Genomic DNA, 23511 nt, shown 5'->3' with positions numbered 1-23511 from the left:
ATCTGCATCCATTTGACCATTCACTGAATGTATCTCTGGCTACTCTTGACCTGTTGGAGAATAAAGACCGCTGCATCAACCTTCAAAGAAATTGGTGCATGAGTATCTTGGATAAAGGACCCTAGAGCCCTTTCTGTGCAGAATTGACACTCTCCAATCTCATCACTGTTGTGAGCAAAGCAAGGATTCCGCTTTCCTGAATGCTGCCCCCAAAGCAACTCATCTGCCATTTCTGTGCTGGTTCTCGACGTTCAACTCAATCCAAATCTATGTCTCTTCTACTCCCAACAAAACTAGCCTGCGCCCTTCCTAGTCCCACACTGACTATGGCATCACTGTCCTCACTTGGGGTTCTCCTCCTGGAGTGGACAGGAAAGAAAAGGCACCACATCTGTGCTGGGAGGTCATGGCCACTAAGAGGAAGCTTTCAAACAAAACCGGGCAATCTAATCTCCCCACCCTCACCCCTACATCCCATGACCTTGTTTAGATAAAGTATGTTCTTCCATGATGTCTCTATGCAGATTCAACTTCTTCCCAGACAGACCCACAAAGCCATACAGATTTACAACATTCCTTCCCACAAGAAGCCCCCGGAAGGCCATCCTCCAGCTGCTTGAGTGTTCATCCCTTCCCGTATCTTAAGCAACGGGGGTGACCTCTTCGTCTACACATACGCCCCTGTGGGTAGCAGCATTTGGCACATGATAGGCTGTTGGGGAATGCTGGCTGCACAACGAAAACAAGAAAAGGAACATGTGACATTTAAGCTTCTCAAAACATTTATTAATTTTGTTTGTTTTTCCCACCAAGACCAAAATTGTGTACACAGGTCTGAAATCCCCAATCACCAGGGCGTGTGTGCACAGTCCTTCCTGCTGTCCTTCCCATGTGTCTCCAAGATGCATCTTGGTCAGTGCACCATTTCCTTCTGTGACATATGAACCACAGGCTCGAGAGGACTTGGGGACCTGGGGACAGTGGTGAGGTTTTGTGTGCCAGCAATACAGGGGGTGCCCACACCATGGGTCAGCAAGACAGAGACAGGCCCAGCTGGTAACCACACATCACACTGCCCCATCTCCCTTACACTCAGCTGAGCAAACCTGGGTTACTTTCCAAGCGAGAGAAAAATAGGGGCTTTAAGGAGAACAGGCACCTCAGGATCATTCACCCCCAATGTTTCAGGTGAGGTAAAAAGTTCTCTAACCATTATTTTTGCTTGGAAATTAGAGGGGAACATCAAGCAGAGGGTTGAATCACCTTTTGTTCTTCCATTTTTGTCATTAATTTTATGGCTTGTGGCTTGGATACAGCAGAAATAAAACAAAAAGGCAATAAACCAAGCCATAACCTGTACAACTTACAGCATACAAAACTCTCCAAGGGATTGGGATAAAATGACTTTCTTTCCCCCAGCCTGGAGGAAGTCCTGTTTTGGTTAGGGAAATTGGTTGAGAACAACGGCCAGCTGAGAAGCCATTTATTTGATTTTGGCAATAGAGACAGAAAGCAATGCACATACACTTATTCCACTGAATTGAAAACTGACAAGGTCAAGAGAGCAAGAATCCTACTGTTCATGTAATATTAATAAGAACCCTATCAAGTGATTTTAGGAAGGTACTGAAATTTAGGTAGCGGTCTACTTCCCAAGGCTAGAATTTTATATTCGTTCGGCAATAAGCATTAGTAATTCATCCGTTCATTTTTCAGAGTCCAACAATTTGACACCATGTTCCCCCCTGGCCCACCCAGTCCCTTTAGGCTTGACAGCATTAAAGTAGTTGTTCAATCAGAACATTCTGTACTGCAGACATCAGAATTTATATGAAAGCCAAACTAAAGAGAAAAGCCTTATATGTAAGTCACTACAAAGGTTTTCAGACAGACTGTGTTAGTCCATTATATCACTTCCAAGAAACACAGTTGACTGTTCTTTTTGATTGACCTGTGTATGTTTCAACTTGCTGGGAGGGCTTCAATCCTTTCTGTCAGTATGAATTTTATGTTACTTGATTTTTGTGTATCTCAAAACTTTCGTAATGACCCAGGTACCTTCTCTCCACTAAAGCATTAGTGGTGAGAAAACTAAGTCAGGTCAGACTATGACAAATAACATACCAGAGGAAAATGTATGGCTTAGGAAACGAAAATGACCCTTGCCCCCCACCACACCACACCCAGTTAAACGGTGGTTATTTTCTTGTCCTTGGTGGCTTGCTTGATGGCAGCCTGCTCACAGATGATCTCCTTGAGCCGCTGCAGCCGCATGTTCTGGGTGGTCTGGTCTCCCACCCCGGTCTGGCTGCGGTGCAGCAGGGTCAGGGCGTGGATGTACTCCAGCTCCGTGTACTTCACGCCCTGGTCCACCACCAGGTTCAAGAGCTCGTCAGCCGTGTTGTACAACATCTCGTAATACTGCCTGAGGAGGAAGACAGAACACTGCTCAGCAGCTCGCCAGCAACATCCCTTCAGTGGGCATGAATGTGCTGTCTATACATTGATTTCTTTACTTGATAAATATTTATTGATCCCAGTCTTCCAGGCCCAACAGATACAATGAGAAACGAGGCACACGTGACCTTTGTCCTGCTGGAACTCACTGGAGCTCTCTCCGCGAGATGTCTAAAAGACTCAGGGAGACCTCACACCCTTCAACTCATTCTATATATTTCCCCTAATATTGCATCTACCCTGGGAGATGTGAGGGAAGAGAAGTAGTCACACGGAACCAAGAAAGGGGGAAGTAATCACCTGACATGGCAGGGCTGGGGGGTTTCGTCTCATTCCGCCCTGGCTCACTCACTCACTCACTCATCCATGGGAGGAAGCTCTGTGACTACTGTGGGTGATTCCTCCTCTACAGGGTGGGACAATAATAATACTTACCCCTTAGAATTACTGGAAGAATTAAATTAATACACGTAGAGCACTGAGAATGGTGATGCCTCATAAAGATTAACTATTGTTATTTGAAATAGTAATGGAATAAAGGAACAGTAATATATAATGATATGCGAGACACAGCCCTTTCCTCAAGTGACTTCAAAACAAGGACAAGGCCATGAATAGCAGAGACACAAGGATTCCAGAGCTGTTGACCAGTGGCCCTGTGCCACTACACCCTCCCTCCACACAGGCACCTAGATCCCCTTTTTCCCAGAAGAGGAAACTGAAGCACACAGAAGTTAGAGGACTTGCCCATGTCACGAGATAGCACGTGACGGTGCCAAAACAGGAAACCAAGTTTCTCTGACTTCAAGGCTAATACTGTTTCTTCGCAGATATGACAAATCACAAGAAAGAATGTTCTATGTGTTGTGAGTGAGGTGTAAGCGCTGTAAATTTACAGCATTAGGGGGCATCACGCTATATTGAGGGGCAGTGTTTCTATGGGGTAGCATTTCTTCAGGTAGCCTTCCAGGAAGGAAATTCCTGATAGAGACAAGAGCATGAGCAGAGGAATGACCTGGTTAGATGGGGGAGCAGAGAATCTAGGAAGAGGCAGTTGAAGCCAGAGGGAAAGCACTGGGTCATCAGGCTATTCTTTCAGTCTGAGGTTAAGCCAGTCGAGAACTTCCTTCCCTCAACCACCAAGGCTCTGTTGAGAGCATAGGCAACATTCAGAGTTGGGTTTCTGGAAGACTAATGTGACAGCAAAACGTGGAATGGTCTGGGAGGGGACGCACAATTCTAATAAAAAGGAGACTTGAGAGCCAGTGAGGTGCAAGGCCACTGGCCTGGAGGGTAAAGAGAAGAGTAGGGCCTGTAGCAGAAATGCGCATTAGAGCAGCGGTCCCCAAGGTTTTTGGCACCAGGCACTGTTATCATGGAAGACATTTTTCCATGGACTGGGGCAGGGGGCAGGATTACATTCTCGTAAGGAGGGAAGGGAAGTTAGTTGTAGAGTTCCTGCCCTAGATCCCTCACATGCGCAGTTTACAGAAGAGTTTGTACTCCTATGAGACTAATGCCACTGCTGATGTGCTAGAAGGTAGAGTTCAGGTGCTGATGTGAGTGATTGGGAGTGGCTGTAAAGACAGATGAAGCTTCACTTGCTCTCCCGCCACTCACCTTCTGCCATGCAGCCCAGTTCCCAACAGGCCACAGACAGGTACTGGTTTGTGGCTGAGGAAACTGGGGACCGTGACATTACAGTGAGTCTCCAATACAGCGAGAAGACAGAGGAGGGAGTTAGGAGGATCGCCACTTGTCATTTTTCAAACCGACATCATGCCGCAGCTATCCCTCAAAGAGTCTACTGGACTCTGAGGCTATGACCTGTGGCCTTGTAATTTGGCCACTCCAAATTACCCAGGGCGTTAAATTTAGCACAAGCTCTGAACCAGCAATGCCACCACACCTTGTTAGCAAAAGGACAGAAGAATCATAAATGATCTTGGTCACTTTCTTCTTTCTTCCTGACATGAAAGGTAGCTTCCCTAGGACTAGACAGGAGCAGAAAGAACAGGCCCTGTGCTCAAAGCAACTTTTGAGAGATCTAGCAGAACCTTTGGCTTAGAATCCTATCTTATTATCAGACTCAGGGCATTGGATGTGTTTCTGCCTCATCAGGAACATCTTGAAAAACTATGGGGAAACTAAGCCATCCTTGTCATAATTTCAAGAATATTTTTATTGGGAATGTAGTTAGAAAGAGCTCTGGTATTTTTCCCATGGTTAATTCCTCTTCCTGCTGTTAAATCTCCTTTTCTAATTAACATATTCTTTAGAAAAATAGGAGAAATCATACTTTTTTTGTGAATATTCCCTAAATGATGGAAGGAATGGAGAGAGCTATGAGTGTCTCCTGCGAGTTAACTATTCCGCATCCCTGTATAGAGTCCTCGCAGGGCTAATTTTCTATCGTGGTTTCTATAGAGGTTTCATGAAACAAGATATTTAGGAATCACTGGTCAAGGGTAACCTCCAATGGAGACAGAAGCACTTCTTGTAGAAATACTTCTGTTAGATGAGATAAATGAACGCAACCTCCAGAAGTCTGACAGCCCTCTATCAGCTATAATCAGGACATTTTTTAGAAGTTTCATGTTTGGCATAAAATCTATGTGAACACTGCACCCTCCTCCTGGATGTATCTGTTGTGATATAAAACTGTGATTTCTTCGAGAGACTTTCTGCTGTAAGAAGATGCTCCTTATTTATCCTACAGCTGTGCACATCCCTGGCGTAACATGCTTCCTCCCTGCCACTGGTCCCTGTTCTGAGAAATGAGGTCCTGTGTCATCTAATTTTGTTTCCCATATATGCATGAGAGCCGTCTACTTAGGAAACTACCCAAGAATAGACATTTTAGAAATTGTTCCATTAGAACCTATGTATGAATCTAGATTTACCAAATGAAATAAAAGAGAATTTGAGGCACATGATTCTTTCAAAGCTAGAAGGAACCTGAAAGGTACAGTTTCTAGACCAGTGGTTTTGTAACTTCAGAGAGCCTACTAAGAGTTACCCAGTGACCTGTGGAAAAATGCAGATTCCTGAGGCTCCCATCCCCAAATATCATGATTCTTACAAGTATGAAGCGTGTTTGTACTCTGAGCCAGAGTCTGTTTGGTAGGGCGATAGTTACAGAACCATTCCTGTCTCCTCCAGCCAAGGACCCAAATGCATCAGGGAAGGCTGCAGAAGTAATAAAAGGTTTGTGACGCTTTTTACTGAGATTAAACCAAAAGAACTGGATTTCTTTGTATTACATTGTTGATATTTTCATCATTTATCTTAAGATGTAACATTGAACCCATCATACCATGTGAAATTGGATTTCTTTTGAAAAATCTAATGAATTGTTTCCAGGGATACCGGCTGGTTTTCTATACAGACTATTGTTCCGTGCTGGGAGCAAACAACAAAACAAAGATGCCTGGATTTCTAGTCCCAGATCTTCAGATGTGATAAGTGATAAAGGGCACACCACTTAAGTCCTTAATGTTTCAATATCCTCTGTGCAATGAAGAACTTTATAAATCCCAGGATGATACTCTGAAGTGGACCAAAAGACTAAAAGAGTCCTCAAGAGCCTCTGATGAACAGGGCCCCAGAATTACAAAGCTGAGTTATTCAACAAAATTGACAGGTAATTGATGGTGTATTTTCTATAGTTAGGGAAAAAAATTCCCCCCAACCATGATGATATATTAGATCATAAAGAATCATAAATATTTAAGACAGAATGAAATTCATTTATCTTTCTGAATGGTACTCAGTAGCAAAGACTGCTTACTAAATTGGCATAGCAACACTTGGAGGTGGGGAATGGGTGTTCCAGAGTGCCCTAAAGAGAAAATAGAAAAATGCCCCAAACTGCACAATTAGAATGAGCTTCCATGATAAACACTGACAGACCAAAATGAAATCATGTCACCCAATGTGGATAAATAATTTATCAGCACTTATTGAGGCTCCAGGAAAATGAAAACTTGGTCTTTGTTATCAAGCATGAAAATAGCAGCCATACGTCCCAGGGCAACACGTTTTGTACTAGACAGCACGTCAGTTAGCTGCCAGGAAGGGATCAGTGAGCACACATTTGATTGAGACATAGTCTGGCTCACGGCTTGGAGAGCAAGTCTCTTCATAGCCCATAATAGTCAGGAGCCAATTGCCAAATGTGGACCGAATATCCTATTCTAGAGACCGAAGAGGTTTCCTTACCTGGGTGATGGAATATTCTGTAAGGCGTGTGCCTGCCTGTGGTTTCTCTTCCCCTTTGCTGGGCACCTCTGGGTAGCAGTTCTCTAAGTGGGATGAACAGAGAGGGCAAGCGGGTGGAGTGATGGAGCAGGAGTGGCCTGAGTCACAGACTGGTCTACGGTGCATCGTCTAGGATCTGACAAGGTTTACACTTTGTTCTGGTACAAATAGGTCATTTTCTCTTAGCTTTGTCATGTTTGCTTTATCAACAGACTGTTCTTCCTTGTGTTTGTTTTTTCTTCTTGCTTTGTTCCATTGGTATTACACTGTGACTTTTTCTCCTCCCTTGATTCTATCTGAAAACATTTATACCAGTCAGGATACGAAGGGCATTTTGGTAAAGTGGGCTGATCTTTTTAAAGTTTTAAAATAGTTTCTCTTTTTCTGATGGAAAAGTTAATGTATGTGCTGTACAGACTACATGGACCATACAGGAAGATCAGGCAGAGAAAAAGATTATCCACATAATTCCATCATAAAGACAAACCACATTTGGGCATATTTTCTTGTAGTTGAACTATCTAGGATGAAACTCAATTGGACACGTCCATTGTTTCCAATTATAAAAACTTTCTTTCCTGTGGATAGATTTCTAAAAGCAGAATTAGTCAAAAAATAAGTATATTGTTTAGGACAGTTGGCAATGCTGCCAAATTGCTTTCTAAAAAAGTTGTTTCAATTTATCCTCCTACCAACAACATATGGACAGTGTCTGGCCCATATTCTTTTGTTATTAAAGAGATAGGGTCTCACAGTTGCCCAGGCTAGAGTGTGGTGGCATGATCATAGTTCACGGTAGCCTTGAACTCCTGGGTTCAAGCTATCCTCTGGCCTCAGCCTCTTCAGTAACTAGGAATACAGGTGTGTGCCACCATGCCTGGCTGGATTAATCTTAATGTATTTATTAAGTACTTGTTCTTTCCCCAAACTCTATGAAGTATAATAGATTTTTTTTTCTTTTTGAGGCAAAGTCTCACTTTGTCACCCTCATAAGAGTGCTGTGGCATCATAGCTCACAGCACCTCAAACTCTTTGGCTCAAACGATTCTCTTGCCTCAGCCTCTGAAGTAGCTGGGACTACAGTTGCCCGCCATAGCGCCTGGCTATTTTTAGAGAAGAGGTCTTGTTCTGGCTCAGACTGATCTCGAATCTGTGAGCTCAGGCAATCCACCCACCTCGGCCACCCAGAATGCTAGGATTACCGTGTTAATCACTGAGTCCAGCTGGTGCTTGGCTAGATTAAAAAAAAGAAAGAAAGAAAATGTTTGTAGAGATAGGATCTTGCTGTGTTGCCCAGGCTGGCCTCAAACTCCTTGCCTCAAGGGATCCTCCTGCCTTGGCTTCCCAAAGTATTGGGACCATAGGCATGAGCTACCATGCACCCTCCTCATACTCTTTTAATTTAAATGAAGTCAAACAACTTTTCATCTACTTATTAGTTTTCAATCTATGTATGTATAAAAAATTCATATATACTAGAATCTCCATAGTTGACCACTTCCTTAAGTTGACCTTATTTTCATAGACCAGACATGCACGTATCAATACAATAGACCTAGTTCCTTATGTTGACCACTTCTGTATGTTGACCGGTTTGTTATAGTCCATTGGGTGGTCAACTTACAGAGGTTCTACTGTATTTTTATCTTTGAGTATTAGTGCTTTTCTGACTTCTTTTTAAGAGCTCTTCATAAATTTTCAAAGACAAGAAGCATGGAGAGTTTTAGTCTCAACCTCCCACTCTGGCATATTTAGGGTAAAAGTTATCCCTGCATCTCTGAAAGCTTTGACACAGTCTCAGTTCTCTTCTTTATAACTGAGAACTAAAACAAGCTCGTCCCACCATGGCAACTCACTCCTGCACCTGTAGGTGTTTCATAAAGTTTGGGTGAAAGGGTGACAAAAGCCCTTGCCTGGGGCACTATCCAAAGTCCCTGAGGAAAGCTTTGCCATCCACCTTTACTTACTTGGTGGAATTCAGAGTCCTAGAACCCTAAGTGGAAACTGTGCTCCTAAATGTACAGTTGTATCTCATGCTGAGTGTTAGAGTCTGTCCCGACTGTAGTAAATTCACTAATAATGTCTAATTTTTAGGTACATCAACATACTCAACCCTTAGAAATACACACTTCCAATTATCTACAGTTCACAGATGAGCAAACTGAGCTATAGAGGGTGATTAGTCTATGGCCTCAAAACAAAAGACTTTGAGCCCTGTACTCATGGTACTCACTCCAAAACCACCATAATACAGAAATATTTGAAACTGTAAAAAACGTAAGTACTAACTGCAAATAATATTTGCACAGCTGATCCATTTTTAGTCATGATTTCAGAAATGTGAATTAAATAAAATTCCCACACTCGACTCTCTGCCTTCCATTGTAATGGGAGGAGCCAGTATTGTGGCATTCAAAATTCTTTTATACAAACATTTGAACAGTATTGGATTTGATCCGGGAATTCAGTGTGCTAAACCAAGTAAGGTGGTCATGTAGTAAATTCAGCACTTAATTAAGGAAACATTTTTGGCTTTTTCATTTTGTTAACTCTCTTTATTCCTCTCTTTTTAATGGATGAGGTAACCTTTCTTTTCCAAATTTGTCTGCCCTTCTGATTCAGTACTTTTGAGGGGAAGGGGAAAAAACACGTATTTCCATTGTTAGACCTTATCCTCTAGTCCTTTCTGATATAAACCCAGTATTAATGTCAATAAGAAAAGTAAGGCTGAAGCTGACTTCTGCCCACTCAGTGGTACCTACAGTAGTAAGTAGGGAGTGGGAAGGGAAAAAAGAAAGGTCTAGAATAATCCACAAACTATATAATCATCCCATAAATAATTAAGAGGTGGTTCTAGCAGAACCACCTAGATAAGTAAATACTCAAGAGATCAACTAAACTCAGATTCTGGTTAAGATTCTCAGATTCCTGCACCTGCTCCAACTAGCTGTGTGACCTTGTGCAAATGCTGTCAGCTCTTTGGACTGCTCTTTCCCATGTGAAAAACAGAAAAGTTATAGCAGATGCTATTTAAGCACTGTCATTTTTTTTTTTTAATTTAAAAACCTTTTCAGCATCTCTTGTGTGGTCCTTTAAAATTACAGGGCACCCATCAAAACTGGCTGAGGCTGATTTTCCTTACGCAGTGGTAGACAAATCTCAGTAGCAACTGGCCTAGAAACACTATGGACTGCTGTCAGCTTTAGTTCAGACGGACTTTCCACGTCAGCAAAAAAACAGATGGTGTGTCAGAAGAATAAATAAATTAAAAATATGATATGATTTCCCTTACTCGGCTTCCCTTCAAAGAGCTTAGAGTTTATTACAGACATGATTGAAAATTCTAATTTGAAATGAGTTGAAGTTATTTCCATTTCAAGAATGAGAAAACGAAAGTAGTGAAAAGCTAAATAATTTTCAGACAGTTAGTGGCAAAATTAGATGCATGTTCTATATTGGGATAGTTTTTAATACTCCTCACAACGGATCGTGCAGGCTTTTGTTCTGGCCAGGACACTCGTCTAGAGGTAAAAAATGGCCTTTAAAAGACATTGCCTGTATTCCCTCAGCTGGTGGCAGCAGAAAATCACCTAAGAGGTAAAGACAGCCTGGGAGTCTGTGGCTTTAAGGCTTGCTGGGGCTTCTTTGATCAGTCATCTACCTGCATTTTCTTTATATAAAGTGACACACGCACACACTCACCCTTCATCTGCGACACTGGACTAAAATGACAGTTACCTGTTGGGCTAGTTCTGATAACCAGCATGCTTTAGCAGTACTGGGGGGTATTTCTCCTGGGGAGATGTTAAAAGTTAAAGTCAGCTGCGTTCACTCCTCTCAGGAATATAGCTTGACATTTCTGATAGTCAACTGCAGCCAGAGCCTTGCTTTATTTCTCTTCAGAAAACACAACCACTCAAAACAAAAGAATTCCTCTGAGACACCTTCATCACTGTGGAGATGATGACACTCTCCCCAGATCGGTTACAGTCATTGAAATGAGGGAAAATTTCTTTTCTTTCTCTTGGGTAGCCCCTTTGCTCCCCACCTTCGGAATGTATTCCAAATTTATAAATATCTTATGGTTGAAATTCCTTTTCGGCAACTTAAGGATTCATATGTCACTCTCCACTGCATCAGATAATTTTTTAAATTAAGTTTTCTACGACAGGGCTGGAGGAAGATCTGCATTTTAAATTCAGTACAATTAAAACTGTGTCTCTTTGGTCTGGCACTGCCTTTGGTCAAACCCCATTTGTATGAATAATTATTCAGTCCATTAAGAAGTCTGCTCAACTCCTTCTCCCATTTTGAAGGTTTTAATAAATATTGATCAGGCACATTCCTGTTTGCACTTGCCAAAGCAATTCTGATGGATTCATCTGATGTTATCAAATAATGAAATATGAAAGAGTGAATAGAATTACCCTCTTGTTCTGTGATTTTTTATTTAGGTCCTTCATTTTACTTTCATAATTGTGTTTGTCTCATACTTCTGTAAATGCTCTTTTGATTATCAAAAGGTGAGTGCAGGTTAAGGAGAGCTATGCTGTGCTGAATATCACTTTAGAGTCTTTTCAATTTAATAAAATAGTTTATCAAATATCACATTAGAGATTCTTTTCAATTTTTTAAAATGATTTATCTAATATGATAGGTTGATAAAAAGAATAAAGTATTATGCACCTTGGTGACCACAAAGCTACATATTATTTACCAATTAATATAGACTCTTATACAATGTATTATCTACATTTTCCAGATTATCAATCTGGGAAACAATTACTGAGCTATGCCGAATAAAAACAATCCTAAGGCCTTGTGGATTTTTCAGTTTCAAGTAGTAAAATCACATTATTAATTTTTCAATAAATAATGCAAAGGATTTCTTCCAAGGAAAACCTACTACTATTATTATTAATGCTTAGGAAATTGCAATAACGTTTTAAATGCTAACATGACACAGAAAGGTAGAGTCTTTAGCTTCAAGAATCTTCTTTGATTTAGACTTTAAAAAATCCAAATTTTAGAAGAAAATGTGGGGGAAAAGTAATGCTATTAGCCTAGGGAAAGAGTTTCTTGAGAAGACCTGAAAGGCAATTAATTGCAGCAACAACAAAAATAAATACATGGGACCTGATTAAGTTAAAAACTTTCTGAATAGCTAAGGACACATTCAGCAAAGCAAAAAGACAATTCACAGAGTGGGAGAAGATATTTGCATGCTACTTATCTGACAGAGAGCTAATAACTAGAATTTACAAAGAACTCAAGCAAATCAACAAGAAAAGATAAAACAACCTATTAAAAACTAGGAAAGAGACATGAACAGAAACTTTTTTTCATGAGGACAAATGACAAAAAAACACATGAGAAAATGCTCATTGCCCCTAATCATTGGAGAAAGGCAAATCAAAACTGCTTTGAGATATCACCTAACTCCAGTGAGAATGAAATCTCATTACTAGGTATTTACCCAAAAGAAAAAAGTTATCTTATCATGAAGACATTTACACCCAAATTTTTATAGCAGCACAATTCATAATCACAAAGATGTGAAAACAACCCAAGCACCCTTCAACACACAAAATGGCTTAATACATTGTGGTGTATGTATATCATGGGATACTATTCAGCCATAAAAAGATGAAGATTTTGTAATAACCTGGATGGAATTAGAGAACATTCTCGTAAGCAAAGTATCACAAGAATGGAAAAACAGCATCACATGTACTCAGTAAAAAAATGGAATTAGTAGATTAACAACTACATGCTCACAAAAGAGAACAACTCATTTAAACTTAGGTGGGAGGAGGAGCGAAGGGGGTGGGTAAATTTCCATCCAATAGGTATATCACACACTTCCTGGGTGAAGGATACAACTACAACTTGAACTTTAACCTAACAAAAGCAAACGATGTAACCTAATCATATGTACCCTATTAATCTGAAATTTTTAAGGAATCCAATCCAGGGCAGATTGCATTCATGTTCACAGCTATGATTTAATAATAAAAAAGTAAATAAAAATAATAAATAAATAAAAATTAAAAAAAAATAAAAAAAACCCAAAACATTCAAGGTATGAGTCAAATGTTTTAATTTAAAATAAAACAAACTCAGGTCTTCCCAGCCTGCCGGCCAGCCCTTTCTATCTGTTCCTCTTGGTATGTGAGAAAAGAGAAAAGAGTTATAGGACCCTAGACAAGGAACAGAAACCAAGCCTTCCGCCCCCAGTGACAAGTGGAGTTAGTGATACAATGAAGAAATATGAAGAAATGAATGGGAAATGGGCTTTAGGTTTCTGGATGTATAATACAGGGATCTAGCTCTTTCTGTAATTGTCGGTGGACAAAGGTCAGTGGGGACCTGCATGGATTTCATGGGACCAAGGGAACGGATTGATTTAGCAGGTACCAATTACTCCTGTTCTTTGGCTACTGTCTATCCTCAACCAGATACCTACCAGTTGTGCTGACACAGGAGCTGAGTGAGGTTGAATGGACAGCTCACCGTAACCATTATTGCTGCTGGGAGTCCTAAGACAAAGACCACTATCCAGCTCTCAGTGGGTACCCAAATGTTGACTCCTAACCTTTTGGTCCCAGGTAGTGACCCTGCTTCACTTCTTGAAATTGTTAGATTTTTCTACTTTACAGAAACAAAAAGCCACATCTTTTAGCACTGAAGAGCCACAAAGGAAAACACTTTGGTAGAGGAACCAAAAAAGATTGGTGGATTATTTAAAAAGTGTGAGCATTATGTAAATCAGTAGGTCCCAAAGGCCAACACTTGGGATATATTAACTAAACCCTCAGGTTATTTATGAAAGAGAGGAAACCTAAATAAACCAAAGCTACAAAATGGACCACCTGAGATTCAAGGCCATGTGACGCAGAACAGATGTCAATTAGAAAAATAACAGACTAAATGGGAGGGAGCTAATGGAAATATGTACCATATCCAGCAGGGTTTAATTAAAGACCCAACACTCTGACAAACATGATGGATAGCTTTGGACTACAGTGTGAACTGGGTGGATGAAAAGACCACTGTAGCTGATATATATTTGGATGTCAGTGAGCCATTTGATACAGTGCCTCTAAAAAAATATAACTAGCAAAATGAATTTATTCTGACTGGCTACCCTTGATAGGACACAGGCTGAAAAACAAAGGGTAATGATAATGGCAAATCAACAGATTCAGAAGAGAATGTAGCTAGTGAATGGTGAGGACTCTGGCTTTATAACTGATCTCACTTAATACCTTCATTAACTTGCAGGAAGATACAAAGAGTGGTGAAAAGGGCAAATGTTAAGAGAACGGGGAAGGGCTGTGAACAGCAACAAAAAAGAGAAATAACAGAAAGCACTCCAGAGAATTTAGAATTATGGGAAGCAAATAACGAAAGGTGATTCATCTCAGAAAAACCCAAGTGAATATGCCTGGAAAAAATTCTGACCTCCTACATTTAACAGTTTGGAGAAATCTTAGAACAGCACTGGTCCATGTCAAACAGGGGAAGGAGGTAAGGGCCATGGAACCAGAGCCTTTAAAAGTACCTGTCATAGGGCAAGGAAGTGATGATCATTTCTTTGTTGTATTTCTTTTTTTGTGTGTGCTTTATCCCCTAAGCCAATTGAGAGAAAATCAGAAAAAGAGTATCAAATGGGATTAAAGGGACAGAAGGTTGGAGGAAAACAGATGATTTTGGTTCAATTGTTGCTCAAATGTCAGCTTATCAATCAATGCAGTTTTCCTTGACCACCTTATTTAAAACGATACCATCCTTATCAAAATTTGTCCTTTTACTGAGCTTTAATTTTCCTTTTAGCACTCATCTCCATCTATCATAAAAAATATATTTCCAAGTGGCTCCCGTAGCTCCGTGGGTAGGGCATCGGCCACATAAACCCAGGCTGGTGGGTTCGAACCCAGCCAGGCCAGCTAAAATCAACAATGACAACTGCAACAACAATAAAAAATAGCTGGGCATTGTGGTGAGTACCTGTAGACCCAGCTACTTGGGAGGGTGAAGCAAGAAAATCACTTAAGCCCAAGACTTTGAGGTTGCTGTGAGCTGTGATGCCATGGCGCTCTACCGAGGGTAACATAGTGAGACACTGTCTCAAAAAGCAAAACAAAACATATATATATATATATATATACACACACACACATATATTTTCAAAATATATTTAATATATATATATTTGTCTTTATAAAATCAGAGATACAGTGTAGCACAGTGATTAAGATCATGGACTCATAAGCCAGTGGCCTGGGTTTGAATCCCAGGTCCACCTGTTATTATTAGTATGACTTTGGACAATTTGTTAATCTCTCTGTGCCTTATTTTCTTCTTCTTAACAAAGTAAATAGTAATAGGAGGTCATTAAAAAGCATAAATTATTAAGAACAGTGGCTGGACAGAGTAAGGCTATGTGAGCATTTATTACATACATATCTGCCTCTCTCTTCAAAAAATAACAGCTAACTTTCATAGCTATACAGTACACAGTATCTCTTTGGATCTTTACCACAGTTGTGTAAGATGTTATATCCTCCACACTGTATGGAGGCTTTAGGACAACGAGGCTGAATTCTGTATCATTCCTCGCTCTTACCCCTTGGCCTGAGAAGGGGGCATCTCGTGTGTGCTGAGTAAATGAAAAGGCATAAATAAATGAGAGAGCCAACAGTCTGTAAATGTCACGAAGAGATAGAGCACCAATGTGAAAAGCAGTCTCATGATTTGTGAAAGGGGGGGCTGTGAATAAAATAGTTAAACCCTATAAAAGACAAAGGGTTGTTGGGATGTATCTCTGAGAGGGAGATGTGCGGGATAGCTGGTTGCTAACGGGAAAGGAGAAGGCACAGAGATCCATTTCTGGTTCATGATCTCGTCCTCAACTTTTCTTTTATTCTCTGGCAGAATTAGACAGAAATCTCCTACTTTTTACCTAAGGCGTATGACCCTGGGAATTTCTTAACCTGTCTAATGTCTGAACATCAGACTCTTCATTTATACAATGGGACAAATTATATTACATCACAGGTCAAGTTTGGGGAGTATATCAAATGATATGGAAGAACATCTGCTATATAAAAATGGCAAAAATAACAGCTAACTTTCATAGCTATGCAGTACACAGTATCTCTTTGGTCTTTACCATATTTGTATGAGATATTATATCCTCCACACTGAATTTCTTTTTCTTTTTTTTTTTTTTTGCATTTTTGCTCAGGGCTGGGCTTGAACCAGCCACTCCCGGTATATGGATCTGGCGCCCTACACCTTGAGCCACAGGCACTGCCCACACATTGAATTTCATTTTAAAATTAATCCTTTGCTCTTGACTCACAAGAAGGGTTTCTTTTCTTTTTCTAATATTAACCTTATGCCTTTGATCCCAATCCCTCCCAATGCCTTCAGGACTTTGTTGGTTGTGTTTTTTTGTCTTTAACTTTAGAATCCATTATCTTCCCTTTTCACTGGGTCTTTCACCTCATGCTTCAAACATCCTTGTGTTTCTTATATTTTGGAAAAAACAAAACAAACAAAAAATCCCAAACTCTTTATGGGATCCTGTGTCCCTCCATCTCTTGCCTTGTGATTCATGTCATTATTGAAGTTCTTGAAAGAATCATTTGTATTCAAAATCTGTCCTTCCAGAGCCTCTATTTTGTCTATGAAATTGGTCACCAATGACATCCCGGTGGACAAACCCAGTGGCTTTTGCTGAGTCCTCCTTTCCTTGACAGTCTTCCATCCTAAACTCAACTCTCTTTGAGCCACATTTTGTAGGTTCTTCTCCCCACTACCTCTCAGGTGTGTCCCTGCTTCTTTTTTGCCTCCTGTTCTAGCTGCCCGCTGCAGGCCTTCCTCCCGGGTAGGTGGTGGCCCTTTATTCTCTCTCTGCTTCTAGAAGTCTTGCCTATGCATGGGAGACTCAGAGGTCCCTCTCAAGAGCTAGTCTCTCAATGGATCAAAGCTTCCTTTTCATTGGTCTCCAGACATTTCTACCAGACACCCTTATCAGGGTGGCCTCCTACTTCTGAATTTGGCTTAACAGAACTAGTTAAAACCTCAGAGTCCTAGCATCACCTTTGACTCCCCTTCTCCATCATATTTTTTGCCTCATCATCACCAGGTCTGTCAGTGTCCATCTTTCAGGCTAGTTTCTTCTTCCTGATGTCGTTATCACAGATCCTAGGCATTTCTCGTTGGATTGCTACAGTCGGCGCCTAACTGGCCTCATTCACTTACTCTTCCTGGACTAATCTCCATTTCTCCTTGGATCATATCACTGTTTTGTGTCAAGAAGAAAACAACCTTGTGTGTTCACCAGTGCTAAAAAGATCAAGTCCAAACTCCCAGCGCTAATACCTGAGGCCTTTTAAAGACTCGGCCTCTATTCTACCTTTTCTCTCATTTCTCTGCTGCTTCAACCCTCCATTCAAGCCAAACTGAGCTCCTCACTGTCCCCTGAAAATACTCAGCACTTTTTGGCTGTAAGTATCCAAAGCCTAACTCATGTTCAAGATTGCTCAAATTCCTCACCCTCCATGAAACTACCCTGATCAATTTATTTCTTCTGTTGATCATGTGGGTCACATGGGTCATTCAGAGTCATATCTGCTTTTTTTTTATTAAGATTTTTTTTGAACTGATGATATAATTAAAAGGTTACTAGGGTATTTACATACTAGTTGTGTGCACATGGGGAAGTTACTTCACCTCTCCAGGCTTCAATTTCCTCACCTGTAAAGTGGGGATATGGATAGTAGCTAGCTCATAGGGTCGCTGAGAGGACAGTGGACTTCTAAATAATATGTATCGGCAAGTTTTTGTTAAATAAGAAAATGAAAGGTATAAAAAAGTATACTGTGCAAAGTCTCTCCCATCCATTGTTTCTAACTACCCACCCTGTTTCCTTTTCCCAGAGGGTATCTTTCCAAATACATTTTATTCCCAAGCACAGGGTTTTTTCAGTATGTGAGCACACATATTTTTAAAGATAAATGGTGTTTACACGTTGCTCTGCACTTTGCTTCTTCTGCATAACAAAGTATCTTGGGGCTGGTTTCCGTTCAGGACATACTGACCCTTCTCATTCTTCTTAGTGGCTGCAGAGTATTCAATTGTATGGATGTACTATAATATATATTTATTATCTTCACCCCAATTGAAGGCTCTTTGATGTCAAAGACTATGCCTTATGACTTTCTGTATCATTTTCGTTGCTTATTGACTGACTTTCAAAATCCTTTTTCAATTTGTTTACTTGCTCAACAAATATTTAAGCATCGATTACACATCAGGTAGGATATGGAAGGTACTGTGGATGCTGAGACAAGTAACATTAGTCCTTGCTCTCCGGTGATGCAGAGTCTGGTGTGAAAGTAGCTGTGCTGGACTTACAGCAAGGTGACAGTGACCATAATGAAGGTACAGAGGACAGTCTCCAAGATCATAGGCAGGAAGAGTAGTAGTATGCTTCTCTGAGAAGTCAGGGAAGGCTTATTGCAGGAGACCTTAACCACGAGGCAAATCTGAGTGGAAGAAAGTCCTCCACAGGCAATGGAAATGGAACGTGTGGACTGTGAGGGAAAGTAGGAAGAGTATGTTATTTGGAGGCAACTACAAATGCTTTATACCTCACTGGAGTACAAATGCAAGAGCAAGGAGGAAAAGAGATTAGCAAGGGAAGCAGGAGGCTTGTCGTGCAAACCCTTTGGACTTTCATGGGTAGGAAGTGGATGAAGGTGAGTTGACCTTTCTTTTGTCTATGTAATTAAAACAAAACAATTACCAGGATTTAATAAAAGAAGGTATTTAACACAAATAGAAAGAAAATAATATTCAAACAAAAGGCTGATAATTTTATTTTGTAGGAAACTCACAAAATCATATTTATGGGAAACTCACAAAATACAGTCATTATTTTTCTAACCTTCCCGTGGATGAGGATCATCCAGCTTTAGTTTCCCCAGCATTTGGAAACCAATGCTGTCATTGATGGGGAAGAAATTGGAAGACAGGATTTTAGTTAGGTAGTCAGGAACATCTCTCCTGGGGAAGGAAGACAAGAGCAGAGCCCCCATGCCCCCATCTTGGTGCGGTCCACCAAGTAATTGATCACACTTGTGGAGGAGGGAAATTACCCTACCAATCTACCAATCAGAACTTCATGTGCCAACTGCAACCTGTTTCAGCCCAAAGGACAGGCATAATACAGTCTTGAAGGTGACCTAGAACAGCCTTAAGACTAATTACCAAATGGTCCACAATGCCCCGCCATGGGCTCTCAGAGAGACCCATGGGAGGTCTGCATGTGCTGTCAGATTCTAGTTCCAGGGTGACCTCTGAATCATAAGGAAGGTACAACCAGGAGATATAAAAAAGGACACCTAGGGGGGCACCTATGGCTCAGTGAGTAGGGCGCTGGCCCCATATACCAAGGGTGGTAGGTTCAAACCCAGCCCCGGCCAAACTGCAACAAAAAAATAGCCAGGTATTGTGGCGGGCGCCTGTGATCCCAGCCACTTGGAAGACTGAGGCAAGAGAACATCTAAGCCCAAGAGCTGGAGGTTGCTGTGAGCTGTGACACCACTGCACTCTACCAAGGGCGACAAAGTGAGACTCTGTCTCTAAAAAAAAAAAAAAAAAAGGACCCCCAGCCATATTCAAAGCCTCTTAGCGTCTTTGCCTACTTCCCATGCCAATGGTGTCCATTTGCTGTCTAAGGCAAAGGTATCTTGATTTATAAACTTTCTTACTCTTTAAATCCATCATTCTCTTCCTCAATAAACTTTGGTTCATGCTTGCCTTACTTAAGGGTATTTAGTCATTTTTGTGATCAAGAGCACTAGGATCCAGGCAGCTGCTGAAACCCTGGTATTTTAGGACACAGGAAAGCTACCCTGAAAACCAACAGTCACAGGTGGTGACAACTGCGTTTAGAAAGAGCTCTCCAGCAGTGTAGGGGATGGACCTGAGTGATAAGGAGTCTTCAGACTGTTGGCTGGCCTAGCTTTTCCATGGTTGGCTCAACTTCTTTTCTTCCATAAGAAGAACTATAACAATCTTCTGGAAGGTTCCCTTGCAACTTCATGTCCTTGTGCTTGTAGTTGAATAAAATGAACCTCATGGAGAGAGAAGGGTGGTGACACCTTAGTGAGGGGTCTACCTAGCGTCTTTAGTAGACTAAAGCAACTTCCAGACTCTCACCTGAAGCATCGTTCAGCAGGTGAGCACTGATGAACAGCACACCCACCTGGATTGGGATGAGGCAGGGTGCTGAGAGGCAAGGGAAAGCTGACAGGAAAAACACAAGAGGCAAGAGGGGCACCGTTTACTCACAGGTACCTCTTGCCTTACTTCTCAGCTAGTGTGGTTAAAAGGTCAGGGATGGGGCCCCAAGAAGCACAGAATACAAGCTGGGAGTATCATCACTCATTTATGCTCTCAAAAACTACACAAGAAAGGCTTGATAGCCTTAATTTGATAAATAAACACAGGGTTAGAGAAGAAGGTCACAAAGCCTTCTTGTGACTGACACTGGATTGAAACCCTGGTCCACCTGATTCAAAACTCAAGTTCCAACTCTCCACTCACATTGTGGAGCTTCTGGGCAGCACTGGCAACTTAAAGAGTCCTCCTGACATAGCAAGAATTTACACTGAACTCTTACTATAAAATAAGGATTTCAGTCTGGGGAGGGTGTCTGGAGGGAAATGAGACATAAAAGGATAAAATTAGCCATAGGAAAATACATTCTGAGAGTCAGCAGAGAAAATCAGGTATTGAGGAAGAGCAATATTTTAAAAATGGCCCTTTCCATATAAAGAATCTAATACTGAAGCTGCTCCACAAGGCTACTCTCCTAAGTCTACATGTAAAGAAATAGGCCTTTGGTGGGAAAAATGTAAAAGAGCATCTGCATTCTTTCTTTGGAAGAAAAAAGTATCTGATTTGAGAAAACCTCTCAGAAAGGGCAATGTTATGAGAGGAAGGTCTTTGAGCAAGTTTAATGCCTGTATTTAAATGCTAATGATAACCTGTAGCACTGGACTACAAAAACTCAAGTTTTTCAAAGACCATAAAGTTAATTTAAAATGAAACCTTAATTTAAGAAAAGACATTTCATTTCTGAAGAGCAAGAGAACACATGTCATTTTGTAAGAACAATGGCGTTTTGATGCACACTGGTGGCAAGGCAGGTGAATTAATGGTGGGTGCTGGCCAGTGTCCCCCAGCAGGGGCTAGTTCTGTCAGGAACAGGAGTGCCTCTCAATGTGTGTGCCTTTGGAGCTCAAATTTGCCACCAGTTATACCTGATGGAGGTGGATGCTTCCTGAACTGTTTCCTGTAAGGACCTGTGCTGAGATGGAGCTGGTGTTTGGAAGGAAAGCTGGGGACACGAGCCAGGAGGAGGCACAAGAGCCCTGGGGTCACCGGGATTAGAGTAACCGGAAGGACTGTAGTGTGCAGAGAGGAGCTGTTTGTTTTAGTGCCACTCTATTCCCTCTGGGAACCAATAGTAGGAAGCAGGTAGCTGAAGCCTGGAGTGTTAGGAAAAGATTTGCTCAAAATCAGACTTAATGCAGCCAAGCCTTGGGAGACCACGTACTGTGGGCATGCAGGAAAACAAACTCGGAGAAAGAAACTCAAACAAAATCAGGAAATACCTGTGTACATTCTTATACATGCCAGGCCCTTTACAGGTATACTGAGTTAGTTCTTGTGGTGGGGTTGATGACTTGGACGGTGGCAAAAATAGGCTTCTGGGTGATTTAATGTTCTATATTTTCATCTGGGTTATGGTCACGAGGACGTATTCACTTTGTAAAAGCCTGAGATTGATGCAGTCTACTGTGTGCATGCTATATTTTAATAGAAACACATTAACTTCCTTCCCACCCCATCCCTGCAAGAAAAGGAAAAGAAAAAGGGCAGGTAGTGGGCCAGGCGTTGGGGCAGATACCCGAGTATGCATTTTAGACTCTGTCTCATTCCCTAACATTAAGATAAAAGCTAATTTTAGGAAACCTGAAGGAAGCTAGCCACAAATGGCCACATATTCCATTTATGCGAGATATCCAAAGAGACAAATTCAAAGACAGAAAGTAGATTAGTGGTTTCCAGGATAGGGCTCAGTGTGGGTGGGCTGGTTGGGAACACTGCTAATGGACGCAGGGCTTTTTTTTTTTTTTTGGTGGGGGGGTTGTGTGATGAAAATGTTCTAAAATTAGCTGGCCGTGATGGCTGTACAATTTTGTGACTTTACTCAAAACCAACAAATCACATACTTTAAAAGGGTTAATGATTATGCCATGTAAATTATACCTCAATAAAGCTGTTATAAAAATGCAAATTTTATGAACTAGAACCCTGGCTTCCTAACTATACAGAAGACATTTATCCACAGCCAATACTGTTGTGAAGATTGATCCATTAATCAGGACATTGGCTGCAGCTCAATGTTCTCCCATGATAACTGTAGAAAAGATTCTTTAAGCTAATGGATAATGGAAATATTTTTACCAGCTCACATTTTCACTAAGTGCCCCTGAAATGTACTAAAGTAATTTCTTGGGCACCACACATTTGTAGGTTAAGTGTCCTTCAGCATCTCTGCACTAAATGCCTTTGAACACACTCTATCCCTATATCCTATTCTCAAGAAAAATTTATGACAAGTAATGAATAACCTTTACGAGAAAAATAGGTTAGAACTGGGAACAATTCTTTGTGTATAATTACATAGTGATAGAAATATAATTGAGACAAAGATTTAGTAATGATTGCGTTAATGTTCATTATTAAGAAGGACAATAATTAAGGGGAACAATGGAAATGTAACACTTATTACATGCCAGGCCCTTTACAGGTATACTGATTTAGTTCTCATGACCTGAGGCTCCAAAGGCTAAATACCTGCCTAAGGTCACATGGCTGGTTAACAGCAACACCAGAATTGGTGAATTCCTTTATTTTTTTCTTAACAGGAATGAATTTTGACTACATGGCAAAACACTCCCCCAGATGGTTCCAGGAAAACTGCTGAGCTTGGCTATGAGAAAAGTTTACAACCAAGAAAAGCTCGGGGAGACACCCATTGAGATCATATTTATGAAAGCCATACAGAAAAGTGCTAGGCAAATATAAGTAGCTGGCAAGAACACACTAATGGGTATTGGATGGGGACAGTAGACGCTGAGCTGCAGATGACTGTGCAGAGTGCATGTGGCACTAACTTGAGCCAAGTTAAAGGGAAAGATGAGACGCCTTGCAGTTGTCTGCTCTTTTACAGAGCTGACCTTCAGATCTCTATCCATGGTAATGAATCACTCTTCACAGCCGAGTTGTGGCTGCTCTAGACAGGCAGGTGCAGGCCGGGATGGCCTGCAATCTTAGCTGATATAGAGTTTAAAGAAAATATAAACTGATCCCTAGTAGGAAAAGTAGAAGCTATTCAAAAGGCAGCAAAAATAGACTAGACACTTGAACCTAGTTCTCCACCAACACTGCATGGGTGGCAGGCAGTACCTAGCAGAAGGGATTATTCCGTTTTCTTCACACTCGCTACATTCAGAATTAGAGCCTCACAGTGTCCTGTGCTTTCAAGAATCGAATGAATTCCACAGGTGCTTCACATATGGTCTAGTGGGGATGGCAGCGAGCAGGATGTGCCTTGTTGTTCCCTGTGGCCCAGAGAAAATGCTGCTCTCATGACCTGTGTTACCAGTGGAGAAAACAAAATGGGAGGAAGGTGGTGACAAGGAC

At 41.1% G+C, this 23511-nt stretch overlaps 1 protein-coding gene across 1 annotated transcript in view; it reads right to left on the bottom strand.

Moving 5' to 3' along the window:
- Nucleotides 1-764: 764 nt before the first annotated feature.
- EXOC4 (exocyst complex component 4) overlaps nt 765-23511 on the bottom strand; it is an 849353-nt gene continuing 826606 nt past the window's right edge. Inside the window, exon 18 of the mRNA XM_053608803.1 lies at nt 765-2425. Coding sequence (XP_053464778.1) covers nt 2188-2425 — 238 coding nt within the window. The 3' untranslated portion in view covers nt 765-2187. The remainder of the gene's footprint in view (nt 2426-23511) is intronic.

Source organism: Nycticebus coucang, chromosome 11 (assembly GCF_027406575.1).
Source record: "Nycticebus coucang isolate mNycCou1 chromosome 11, mNycCou1.pri, whole genome shotgun sequence".
NCBI classification, from domain to species: Eukaryota; Metazoa; Chordata; class Mammalia; order Primates; family Lorisidae; genus Nycticebus; species Nycticebus coucang.
Note: the sequence above shows the minus strand (reverse complement) of the source record. Positions and strands in the feature narration are given on the sequence as shown.